The sequence below is a fragment of the Sebastes umbrosus genome, chromosome 9, assembly GCF_015220745.1.
Source record: "Sebastes umbrosus isolate fSebUmb1 chromosome 9, fSebUmb1.pri, whole genome shotgun sequence".
Taxonomy (NCBI): Eukaryota; Metazoa; Chordata; class Actinopteri; order Perciformes; family Sebastidae; genus Sebastes; species Sebastes umbrosus.
The window spans coordinates 16464140-16476995 of NC_051277.1; the positions used below are offsets into that span (position 1 = coordinate 16464140).

The following is a 12856-nucleotide window of genomic DNA, read 5'->3' on the forward strand; positions in this document are numbered from 1 at the left end:
TAATATGATGATTATGACCTTTTTAAAGTTGCTTCCTCTTGTCTGCACAAGTACATGTGTGCTGCCTTTGCTTGCTGTAGGAAATACTGTAATTATACGTGCTCAAAAAAGCAATTGTTTTGTCCACAACCAGCACTGCTCCCAGTAGACCACATACACTTACAATTGCACACCAAATACTGACAATAACTGCACTATACTGTATAATGACTGTGCAATATCATTATTACTAATCTATTCATACTGTGCAATATTTTCAGGTGGAATTTCATTTCATTCTCACTGTGCAATACAATTTTCTACTTGTGCAATTTTGTTAATAGTCTTTTTATTGTCAATACTGTATATACTGCTCCTATTTTTATACTTCCTATTTAAATGGTTCATATTTTGATACACTTTGTTTAGATCTTTTTTTACTGTGTTAGCTGATGCATCTTGTTTTTTGCACTATCCCCTTTACTGCTGTACACTGCAATTTCCCCACTGTGGGACTAATAAAGGAATATCTTATCTTATCTTATCTTTTTTCGATTTCCTAACCGATAATCAGAAATGAACGAGGAGCGCCTGAACGCAACATAAATACTAATGCGCAGTTCAGGGACCACTCACTACTGCCTGTTGTTGTTTATCAAACACTTGTGACAGAGGTAAGTCTAGTAAAAGGTTATTATTATTAATGCAAACTTGTTACTGTTGATGATTATTTTCTAGGCTTCAGGAATATATACTATGTTGAGTTATTTGAGCTGTTATTAGTGAACTATTATGACAGTAGAAATGGTGATGCGACGTAGTTACAGTGTATTATCAAATCAGGGGTCACATTTTGGTATGTAACTTTTGAACAAATTAAAGTAAATAACCAAATGAACGTTTTTAAAGAAACTGCGTTGTCATGCAACATGGGCCAAATGATGCTATTTAATCTAACGTTAATGAGGAGTTCAAGTCATATCGTACAGACCATAAATGTGCTAAATTGACCTTTTTAGAGAAAAGGATATGCCCACATGTTTACAAAGCGGTTGCAAAATGTGGGGGAAAATGATGTCGTATGCAGTACATAGTTATATAAACATTTTTACAGTCAAGTCAGCTAATTAAAATAGGCTTTAGGCTAACATATATGCTACAGTTTGTTTATATTTGATTTCAATTGTGAACTATTAATATTTGACACGATAAAAACATGTTTGATTTATGTTACTTTTCCGGTTATTTGTTGTGACTGCTGGTCTAGCAACAGGAGTAACAATCTTGAGTGCTTTAAACCATATATACTGGATGAGTTCCCGATCGTCCCATTCTGCCGGCATGCGCCTGAACGCGACACACCGCTGACGTAACAACAGGATTTGGGGAGCAAGATTAGAGGAAGCATCATGGATGCATGTGCTCAGCTCAGTCTCCTCCCTCACTCTCCTCCTTTGTTTTCCATTGAGAGGCTTTTCTCTGGGTTGCATCAATGGAAGTTTCCACTATCTATCTACTGTGTACATTTGTTGTTCCTCTTAGAGTTTAAACTGTTTCAATAAACTGTCCTCTCTGCTCAGATGTCTACTGCAATGAGTCTGCGTCTTCTCCACTGCTACTCAAAGCCAGGTGAAGCAGGTGTCACTAAAACCATAATATATAACACAGGGGTCAGCAACCTTTACTATCAAAAGAGCCATTTTTAGTCAAAATAAAAAATAAAAAAAATTCCGTCTGGAGCTGCAAAACATTTGAGCATTGTGATGAAGGTAACACAGTTTATAGTCTAAGTATATAGTATATAAGTCTAATGCAGTGAGGGCCAAAGTGCAAATGTGCGATGGAGTATTAGGGCCACATTGAGGTAAAAAAAAATCTGCATTTTCTGAAAATAAAGTCATAGTTTTACGAGAAAAAAGTCGTAATATTACGAGAATAAAGTCATAACTTTACGAGAAAAAAGTCGTAATGTTACGAGAATAAAGTCATAACTTTATGGGAAAAAAATTAATATAACTCGTAAAATTACTACTTTATATATATTGACTTTATCCTCATAATACTACAACTTTTTTTCTCATAAACTTGTGACTTTATTCTCATAATATTACAACTTTTTTGCTCATGAACTTCTGACTTTTTTCTCGTTATATTATGACTTTATTCTCGAAATCTCAGATTTATTTATTTTTTCCTCAATGTGGCCTAATACCCCGTCGGATGAAAATGTAAACAATAAAAAGTTATTCATTTCCATTTTAAAAAATCCACAGGGAGCCACTGGAGAGGGGCTAAAGAGTCGCATGTGGCTCCGGAGCCGCAGGTTGCTGACCCCTGGTGTAACACATACACACAAAATGAGGCATCATCTCATCACATTTCTATGTATCTCCAGGCACTTATGGATATGGTCTTGGTGTCATTCGCCCATTCAGTCTCAGTGTGCAGAGAGAGGGCTTCAGTAAGTACTGCTACAAACCAAGAGCTATTCATATAGATGACGTCCATCCTCAGTGGAGTGACCACATGAGTGTTGTTTGAAATGATCTAACCATATACCCTCCTCTCTCCCTCTCTTCTCCTTGTAGAGTATGTAAATGCTCAGGAGCTGTCAACAGACCTGAGGTCCGTCACTGACCGGGCTGCCACAACCCTCCTCTGGACCGAGCTCTTTAGAGGTCACACATACTGTGATTGCTATGCAGATAGCTTATGTTGTGCATAGGGTTAAAGGCTTAGTGTTATTCTATATTTTTGTTTTTGTGAACCAACAATTAATTTATCCAAGCGTTGTCTGTGTAGTCAAAGCCTGATATAGTTCAATCAAAAATACATAAATGAGTCAAACCATTGGGTGACGTTTTGCATCACCCAATGAACACAGCCACTGCAGCGAGTCACATACACACATACATCAGCCTTCTTTTTCATGCATTGATGGTTTTGGTCCTTTTAATGGAGTTTCTTGACAATAAGAAAAATTATAACTCTTTTTGAACACCTTCCTGAAGGTTTGGCGATGACCATGAGTTACCTGTTCCGTGAACCTGCCACCATCAACTACCCGTTTGAGAAGGGCCCTCTGTCACCACGCTTCCGTGGAGAGCACGCCCTCCGCCGCTACCCTAACGGAGAGGAGCGCTGCATTGCCTGTAAGCTGTGTGAGGCCATCTGTCCTGCTCAGGTGAACACGGACACACAGTCATATCCTTCTAGAAAGATTGTAGTGTTACTGTAGTGCACTTTTTAAGGACCATCATTCATTATCAGCAGCTCATTTCATTTTTGTTTTCATTCTTATAGTGGATGTATATTCTGAGCTGTCCTCACTCAAGGGCAACCTTGTTTACTATAACATGTTTGAGATTATATATTGAGAACTATAGTCTCAGATTCACAACAACTTTGTAGGGTTGTCACGATACTGTAATTCCTAACTTTGATTCAATACCTTGAAATATCGATATCCGATACCACTGGGAAAAACTGACACAACATTGAGGGCATACATTTTTAGATTTTTATTAAAAGATAAATAGCAGTGTGTGAGTCAACTCGCTGTCGGAAAGAAGAGAGAGCAGAAAGCGCAGCTGGTACCCTGTATCATTACTGTGGAAAATGAGTATTGAAACTATTTCAAACATTCAGTAACGATATGTATCGATACTTCTATATTTTGAATTTATAACATTACAACTTTGTTTTATCTGGTGGCCCATGCAGAAAATGATCTCTCCCACACACACAAAAAAAATCATCCTTTACGCACAAAAGTTAAGAAAATCTTCTTAAGTGTGTGGCTAATTCATGTTGCTAATACTTGAACACTATTCACATATAGTACATCCTGTATTCTGTTAATGCTATGATTTGATTTCTACAGATTAATATGTTCATCCCCACCGACTGTACTCAATTAATCTCACAGTACCTGCTGCTGATTAAGTCAATGCTGAAATACACGTCTGTCCCATCTGACTTTGGTTTTGTCTCCTCACTTTCCTCCCTATGTGGAGCCCAGGCCATCACCATTGAAGCTGAGACTCGAGCCGACGGCAGCAGGAGAACTACACGCTATGACATCGATATGACCAAATGTATCTACTGCGGCTTCTGCCAGGAAGCCTGTCCCGTTGATGCCATTGTTGAGGTAAGAATAAGCATATCCTGTATACTGAATTGGACATTCTATGGAGCTGAACCAAGGTGGCTATTGGCAGAGTAAAACTGTATTTCTCTCACCTGAAATATGTATTTAATAAAAAGGATTCTTTCTAGTTTTGTGCCATGGGATCTTTTTCACAAACAGTTTTCCATCTACATGCCCAGTATTTATTTACTCTGCATGCCAACACATACTCTGGTATAGATACTCTAGTCTTCAGTATGCTTCAACCAAAGTGCTTATAGGATCATTTAACAGTATGTGAAACCTCCTTTTTGACAGCAGTAACTTTCTATGCAATAGGGTGATCATACAGATTGCTTACCTAAAGTCAATTCCCACCTTCCACCAAGGGTAACATTATTTATTTAATGTTCTCAAATGGGGCATTATGCACTCAACCCACCATCAAATCCTAAAAGTAGAACATGAAATGTTATATCATCTGTGTGGCTTTAAACCTGTAGATGATTAATGTGTATTTTTCCCTCCGTCAGGGACCAAACTTTGAGTACGCCACTGAGACCCACGAGGAGCTGCTGTACAACAAAGAGAAACTGCTCAACAATGGAGACCGATGGGAAGCTGAGATAGCAGCCAACATACAGGCAGACTACCTGTACAGATAAATCTGTACACAAGATGTGTCATACATGAAAATGATAAAGTCCTCCAATGCAGTAAAGAGATTATTTGTAGCTTTAAAGATATTCCATGGAGTAACAAATGAGCAGTGAAGCCTTGCAGCCTCAGATTCTGTTGTCAGAACTGAGAAAAAAAAATATATACGCACAAATCATACGTCTTGTGTTATAAAGACAGATGAAATTATACTTTATGATGTTTACCTTATAGTCTGTAACCCATGTAGCCTATGCACAGTCTGTGATGGACTATTTTCTGCTGCACTTTAAAAGCATTTTTTTTAATCAGATGTGATTGCTAGCTAACATTTCTGAAAGAGTATATTTATGCAATGTAATTTAAGAGACTGAAATAAATCATGTTTTAAAACTTTAACTGTTCATTCGCTTGTTGCAATAAAACTGGTGCTTTTAGTAGATTTTGTTAAGTAATTTATCACTCAAACAAACAAACAATCCCTGGATCCAGCTGTAGAAATGTGCTTTTCTCTGTTTTATATCACAGTAAATATCTTCGGGTTGACTGTTGGTGAACAAAATAAGCATTATATCAACTTTACAGTTTTTCCCTGTCTTATATGATAGAACAAATCAGAATCAGGTTTATTTCACCAAGTATATATACATACATGGAATTTGACTCCGGTCTTTATGCAGCTCTCTCAGTGTATTTACACAGAATAGAATAAAGTAAAGAATACAATAATACAAATAAAATAAAAATCAATTGTATATATACAAGTCAAATGCTCGGGAGTTGTAAACAATACAAATAGTGCAAAGAAATAAATGCTGGATGGAGATGATTATGTACAGCATGTACATGTAGAAATGTCTATATAGTGTATGTACACTGAGTAATAAGATATACTTTTATTGACTCCGTCCAACTGCAGTTACAAACACTAAATAAAAACAGCATCAACAACAATAATAAACGATTCCACATAAGACAGGGAAACAGTTCTGCAGGAACAAATGTTTCAACACATACACAGTCCACGTACATAATGGAACATACTATCACACACACCATGGCAGGTATTGCACCCAGGTAGTGCACTGCACCGTCTACCGTCTTGCCCATATTGCACAGACAATAGCCCAATATTACACAGATGCAACATATTGCACTGTCCCAATGGGTAGGATTTATATTTACAGTGACAGGTATGTACATATTATATGTACATAAAATATGTACATAAGGTTACAAATGATATGTACATATTACAGAAAAATGCGCATTAAAAATACTGTAAATTATAATCTAAAAATATGCAAAGTTTGGGATATTGGGTTGATGAGCATTTTTCACTATTTTCTGATATCTAGACACAAGTGATTAATTGATTTATCGAGAAAATAATCAGCAGATTAATGAATAACGACAATATTCATTAATTACAGACTTTAAAATGACTCTTAAAAAAATAATAAGCAACTAGCAATTGCATTTGCTTTTAGTTTGTCATAGCGACAGGTGTAAAAGGATACTTTACTAGATGCAATGCTGGTTGAACTAGGGCTAGATTTGGGTTAATTCTCCAGATGTAAGGGTCTGTTTAATAGACATGCTGAATCATGGAGTACACCATGGTGCTGCACTTTATATTTTTTTATATTTATATTGCACTATCTCTTTTTTTTATTGTATTATCTTTTATATTTTTTATATTTATATTGCACTATCTCTTTTTTTTATTGTATTATCTTTTATATTTTTTATATTTATATTGCACTATCTCTTTTTTTTATTGTATTATCTTTTATATTTTTTATATTTATATTGCACTATCTCTTTTTTTATTGTATTATCTTTTATATTTTTTATATTTATATTGCACTATCTCTTTTTTTTATTGTATTATCTTTTATATTTTTTATATTTATATTGCACTATCTCTTTTTTTTATTGTATTATCTTTTCATTAGCACCTATGGGATTCTCACAATCTAATTTCGTTGTACTACACAATGACAATAAAGGGCTTGAATCTTGAATCTTTTAGTTTGTCATAGCGATAGGTATAAAACGGTACTTTATTAGATGTAACGCTGGGTGTACAGGGGCTAGATTTCTGTTGATTTCTAGATGTAAGGGTCTGTTTACCAGACATGCTGAATCATGGAGTAAACCGTGGTGCCGCACTAGAACTCAAATGCGTGTTTTACCGCTGCGGTGATCACATGATATGGGCGGAAACTGACTCATAGTCCACGCTGAATCTCCCGCGAACGCAGCCATTTACCTCTCTTCTCTCTAGGCAGTGACACCGGTGAGTCTCCTTCTCCTCTCATTACGGGGCCATCCTATATATATTTACAAGTTTGTTGTATATGCGGGAAAGTCAGTTAAAAGAACAGGGAACTTTAAAGGCAGGATTTAGCTTCATGTGTGTGTTGAGAGTGTAAAACACCCAGCAGCGAGGCTTCAGCAGCCACACTAGGCCGCTGGTTTATCATGTGCTAGTTAACGTTAGCTCGGTGCTAACGTTAGCCGTTAGCTCAGTGCTAACGTTAGCTCGATGTAAAGTAATGGTTTCCATGCCTCCATGCTAACAGGTTAGCTAGCAGCAGCTCATTTCACTGCTTTGTTCTCGCTTTTATTTCTCTAGTTAATTGTATTCACTAATTCCACTCAATCTGAACGCGTTAAATCAGCGTGACGTCATTATGTTGTGTTTTAAGTTGCCCACTAACTGCTACGTGGATCACATTAGTGTGCTTCTTACCGTCCGATTGTTCCAGTCGAACAAGAGAAAAAGTGCGGTCTCTGGTCGGGATGGCGCACTCAACACATTAGCTTTGTTAGCATCCATCCTGCGTTGTAATAACGAGCCCAGGAGTGATGTTAATGTCGTGGTTTCATTCATATTTACAGTGTTTTCCCGTCTAACTGTTATTTCTTCCATAATACGACGGTGCAGTTTTTTGAACATAACCGTCCACACGTTAGCGTCAACGGTTACGTTGCATGGTAACGTGTCCCGACGGTTAGCTTTGATAGAACATGCTAGAATTGGGGGGAACGTTATTATTGCTAGGTAACAGCTCGGCCGTTAGAGCCGTTGGCTATAAAGTGCGTCAAAATAACTAGCTTTAAGCTAACAAACGTAGTTATTCTCCCCACATTTAACGTCAGGATATTGCTAACATCGCTAGCTCAACTGATCAGCGTGCTAACCATCCCGCCTTGTTTTGTTTAACTTGTAGATAAATCGGAAACATGGCGGACTCGATGGCACAGTGTGTACCGGTGGCGGTGTTCAAGGTACGTGTTTTCTCTGTTTCATTTATCTGTCTTGTACATGTGTAGATATAATGATACTGTGGTTGTATTAATGCTAGTGGTGCTAGTGGTCAGTGTGTGTAGAACCAGTACCAACCAGTCAGAACTAACTGTCTCTTTTCTCACAGCTTGTCCTGGTAGGAGATGGAGGCACTGGCAAAACGACTTTTGTGAAGAGGCACATTACAGGAGAGTTTGAGAAGAAATATGTTGGTGAGTATCAGTGAATGACAACACCAGTATGTTTCAAATCTTAACTTTAATTATTTGTCTTTGTAGTAAACGATTACGCATCAATCACCCAGACAACATTTGTATGTGGGGCCCATGTGGGTAGTAAATGGACTGAAAAAATGGGCCCTATATGGGATTGTCCATAATGGCCCCGTGCCAATTGCCCTTGTGGGTTTCATGCAGGAGTACACTGGGTGTTATATTGGCCCAATCTGGGCAACATAAACCAAAACCCATCTCGGCCACAGGTTTAAGTTCTATGTGGAAACTACATGGAGACTACATGGCCTAAAATATGGATTGTAAGTGGGTTTGTCAACAGTTTCCATGTTGGCGCCATGCACTAATTTCCCAGTAGTGACCCAACTAGGACCCACACGGGTAGCCCACATGGGGAGCCCATGTGGGACCAGCTTAGTTGACCCAAGTGGGCCCCAGATAAGATGCCCATTCCCACTTGGTACCCCCAGCATAACCCATGTGGGGCCCACATAACCATGTTGGCTGGGTAGAAGGGTGCACTTCATTGTTCTAATAATCTATATGATGTTGCACCTTTATGGAAAAGAAAAACTAATTAAAAACAGTGTTGCCTCAGATTGACGGTTTCCAGCCCAATCACAATTTAAAACCTGCCCAATCCAATAAAAGCAAGCCCAAATCATAACCTTGCCAGAAACTTGTGTAAAACCATTACACGCACAATAGAAAACACATCATAAGCATACAAAGCTTCATATCTGCATCAAATAACCATTAGATAAATAGGCTACCGCAGCCCACAAAGAGTGCAGTCAGACATCCAATTACTGTGTAATTTCTGCAGGTTGTTTTTAATTGTACAAGTGCTTATCAAGCAACTAAACATCCTGTCCACACTTCAATCCTTAACCCCATGAGACCCACAATAGAATTTAGTCTTGTTTTAGGAGGGGCGGCAGGGGGTCTTTAGGGGGAGATAGCAGGTCAGCACTAGACGTCACATAGACGTGGTGTACATCATCTGAAAGCTGGGAACATGAAGATCAATTTGAGATGCAGCTCAACACTGTCAAGTTGTTCTCGTCACAAATAGAAATAAACATTAATTAATTATTTAAAATTAATTGTAAAAGTTTATTAGGGCTTGGAACATTTTGATCGAAGTATATAATGGTAATCCCCATGCTCTATTATATAAAATGATCAATAATCCCTCCAAAATACCACATTAAGACACAAAGACCCTGAGGAACACTATAGAAAAAGCCATGTTGTGATTTGGTATCAAAATCTTTTGAGGTTTGGAGATTTCTGCTAGAATTGCATTTTTCTGCAATTAGATAGCGAGCACTTCTGTTCTGGAAACTGCAGAAACCCCCTTATTGTGAATCTACCTAGGAAAGCCATCCATCCTCTGAATGCCACTATAACACTTCCCTTGACTCCACCCCCTAAAAGAATAGTCTGCAACATATTTTTCATCTTTCTTGCTCTCATACATCTTGTCTTTGCTTGTAATTCTAGCTACTCTGGGAGTAGAGGTGCACCCGCTGATGTTCCACACCAACAGGGGACCTATCAAGTACAATGTGTGGGACACAGCTGGTCAGGAGAAGTTTGGAGGCCTGAGAGACGGATACTACATTCAAGGTGCTTGTCACAATCCTCAACATGCTGTTTGGTTATTAAACCTTGAACAGTCTGCCCAATCACTGTAGATTTTAATTTAAAACCCTCTTTATTGAATAGTGTGTTAAAACTTCTATCTCCACAGCTCAGTGTGCTATCATCATGTTTGACGTCACCTCTCGAGTTACCTATAAGAATGTGCCCAACTGGCATCGTGACCTGGTTCGTGTCTGTGAGAACATTCCCATCGTACTTTGCGGCAACAAGGTAGACATCAAAGACAGGAAAGTCAAAGCCAAGAGCATCGTGTTTCACCGCAAGAAGAATCTGCAGGTAATAACTGGCCTCACAAAATGATCAACATGTGTCCATCCTCATGCACACACCGTCAATGGTTTCAGTGTTTGTTTGGTCTGAACTATTATTTCTAACTGCCATAATCTGCTTTTTCCCCAGTACTATGACATTTCTGCCAAGAGTAACTACAACTTCGAGAAGCCTTTCCTGTGGCTAGCAAGGAAGTTGATCGGCGACCCCAACCTGGAGTTTGTGGCCATGCCTGCCCTCGCTCCCCCAGAGGTCCAAATGGACCCATCCCTTGCTGCGAAGTATGAAGAAGAGCTTCAAGTGAGTATGACCACACATGTGCAATGTCTGTTTAGGTGACTGAAGTATATTTTAATCCAGCAGTTTCTTTACCCAAGCAATGTATAAAAAAAAAACTCAGCAGGGCACTAATTTACATTGGAAATCTAAAAATGTACTTTGTCTCCTCCTGTCCAGGTTGCATCGAACACAGCACTCCCAGACGAAGAAGATGACCTCTAACCTGTTACCTGAATTTTCCCTCTCACCCCCCCAAACGTGGACAGGAAGTTGTTGGAGTTTTGCCCTCCCTTTACTGTAAAATCCCTTTTCAGATTTTTTATTTTTGAATTTTTTTGTTTGTTTTAAAAACTAAGAAGAAAAAACTTGGTGGAAAAGTTGTGGTTCTAATTTCACTGTATAAGACACACCCCACCCTAGTGTTGTCGTTGGCATGGCAACGTGCTACTCTTCATCGAGCACCCTCCGCTGCACTCAACGCAGCCCACATAATGCTGTTGTACGGTGTACTGGAAGCACTAAGGGGAGTAAACTTTGAATAAAAACATTCTCAATATAACATGTCTGTTTGTTGTTTAATTCCCCTGGACAGCATTGCCCACAGGGACACTAAAACAAACTACAAAGTATTTCCAAGAGGCCTTTTTCATGGACATCTAACATGTCCTAGTAGCAAAACACTTTTGTTGTTAATAAAGATAATGACTCCTATGATCCAGTGTTTAAGTAAGCTGTGACGGTGAGCTAGCAAGCACTAGGGCTGGGCAATATAACGAAATATACAGACAAAACGGTAATAAAGTGTCTATTGTATATTTTCTATATTGCGATATAGGCTAGGCCTATATTTCTTTTTTCTCTATAATTTCACTTCAAATTTTTGTTCATTTTGAACTCAAGTTCTTAAAATACTCTACTTTTATTTTTTTCAGGTATTTAATTCACAGGAGTACACACAAATAGGCTTTACCGTGTGGTTATTTCATATAGACTATTTATTGACTTACTAGAAAACGTGCTATATTGTGTTATACATTGTTGTAGAGATATGAAGAAACCTATATCATGATAGAAGATTTCGGCCCTAGCAAGCACGACACCAGCCCAAAACCCTGAAACTGAAGCAATGAAATGGAATTTATCAATCACAATTATTTACACCTATGATTTTCTGATTAAATGTCTCCTGTGTAAAAGGCCTATTCCCATGCATTAATCTAGATACTATCACAAAGTAACTGACAAAAACCTTGATGGTAGATAGTATCATTCTAACATAGGAGTAGGCCAACTGGTTATAAGGCATATAATGAAGTAATGTGCTGTGTGCCACTGTACTTGGATGGAGATTGGCAAAGACAGGGTGGGGCCGGTCTAACAGGTCATAGCTTTTATATAGCAACATGAAAATATTTACAAAGGTGTTTCAAATCATAGAAGAGACTGTTTAACCCACTGATGGCCACCAGGTGTCAGTGACGTACTTTCATTCAGTGCACAGTGGGCGACGTCAAGAGGATCACGTAATAGTTTTACTCTGCACGTTCATTGTGACGTGTGCCTTGTGTGATTCCCATACTGAAACTATTGTCCATCTGTTCTGAAAATGTACACATACTATACCTGTAAACTGTTGTAAGATATTTGTTGGGTTATCTTGGAAAATATTATCTGTGACTTTGATTTTTTTGAGTATTTTCTAATCAATCTCATTATCATTGTCACAAAATTTTACTTTCATAAATGTAAATTTGCGAGAGTTAAACCTCACTTTAATGTTTTCAAGAAAGAAATGGAACTATAAATTAAGACAATAACTTAAGCATAAAACAAAAAAGGCTAGTAAAACGGTGAGATTGTGCTCTCATTTTAATGTTTTCACTTAAGGTGCTATTTATTTATATTAACCCCTGCCATGTTTTATTTTACTTTTTTTAATTAAATTTTTTTGTTTTTATTTATCCCTTTAATTCCTTTATATGTATTATTTACCTATGTATCAGTTTGTTTATTGTATTGTTCACAGATTTAAAATAAAGTCTTTAAAAAAAAAAGTATTACACAAAGGTACACTTCCATTATTTTTAACCAATTACTGGTGTCAACTGGAAAATAAATATCAAAACGTTTCTTTATGGAGCAAGGCCCTTCATTATAGCACAGACAATTAAAATGATACCTATATATATATGTATATATATATATAAAAGGTCAATTATTTATCTTACCCGTTAGCACAATGAGTTTGCCCAACTTTATGAGGTCAGGTTGCTCTCCTCTGATTGGAGTTTAAAGCGACAACACCATGGTGTAGTTGATGTTGTT

The 12856-nt window shown here is 37.7% G+C and overlaps 2 protein-coding genes across 3 annotated transcripts; both read left to right on the forward strand.

Moving 5' to 3' along the window:
* Window positions 1–549: 549 nt before the first annotated feature.
* Window positions 550–5164, forward strand: ndufs8b (NADH:ubiquinone oxidoreductase core subunit S8b). Its single transcript, XM_037781266.1, has 7 exons — window positions 550–653; window positions 1560–1608; window positions 2375–2440; window positions 2568–2657; window positions 2991–3163; window positions 4001–4129; window positions 4642–5164. Exons 2-7 carry the CDS (start codon window positions 1560–1562, stop codon window positions 4771–4773), a joined length of 639 nt encoding a protein of 212 aa, XP_037637194.1. The 5' UTR covers window positions 550–653; the 3' UTR covers window positions 4774–5164.
* A 1803-nt stretch (window positions 5165–6967) lies between these two features.
* ran (RAN, member RAS oncogene family) lies at window positions 6968–11090 on the forward strand. Of its 2 annotated transcripts, none has more exons than XM_037780845.1 (7): window positions 6968–7067; window positions 8005–8062; window positions 8209–8293; window positions 9821–9946; window positions 10071–10258; window positions 10382–10552; window positions 10709–11090. In XM_037780845.1, the coding sequence occupies exons 2-7, from the start codon at window positions 8018–8020 to the stop codon at window positions 10751–10753; spliced, it is 660 nt and encodes a 219-aa protein (XP_037636773.1). In that variant the 5' UTR covers window positions 6968–7067; window positions 8005–8017; the 3' UTR covers window positions 10754–11090. The 2 variants fall into 2 exon arrangements, with proteins under 2 accessions (XP_037636773.1, XP_037636774.1); XM_037780846.1 differs by lacking the exon at window positions 6968–7067 and adding an exon at window positions 7144–7167.
* The last annotated feature ends 1766 nt before the right edge of the window (window positions 11091–12856 follow it).

Excerpts from the sequence above, each read along its gene's own strand:
- ran (XM_037780845.1), top strand. The coding sequence starts at position 8,018 with ATGGCGGACTCGATGGCACAGTGTGTACCGGTGGCGGTGTTCAAG. Across the intron at positions 8,294-9,820 it reads GTTTGAGAAGAAATATGTTG|CTACTCTGGGAGTAGAGGTG; the intron begins GTGAGTATCAGT and ends TTGTAATTCTAG. Across the intron at positions 9,947-10,070 it reads AGACGGATACTACATTCAAG|CTCAGTGTGCTATCATCATG; the intron begins GTGCTTGTCACA and ends CTATCTCCACAG.
- ndufs8b (XM_037781266.1), top strand. The coding sequence starts at position 1,560 with ATGTCTACTGCAATGAGTCTGCGTCTTCTCCACTGCTACTCAAAGCCA. Across the intron at positions 2,658-2,990 it reads CTGGACCGAGCTCTTTAGAG|GTTTGGCGATGACCATGAGT; the intron begins GTCACACATACT and ends ACCTTCCTGAAG. Across the intron at positions 4,130-4,641 it reads CCGTTGATGCCATTGTTGAG|GGACCAAACTTTGAGTACGC; the intron begins GTAAGAATAAGC and ends TCCCTCCGTCAG.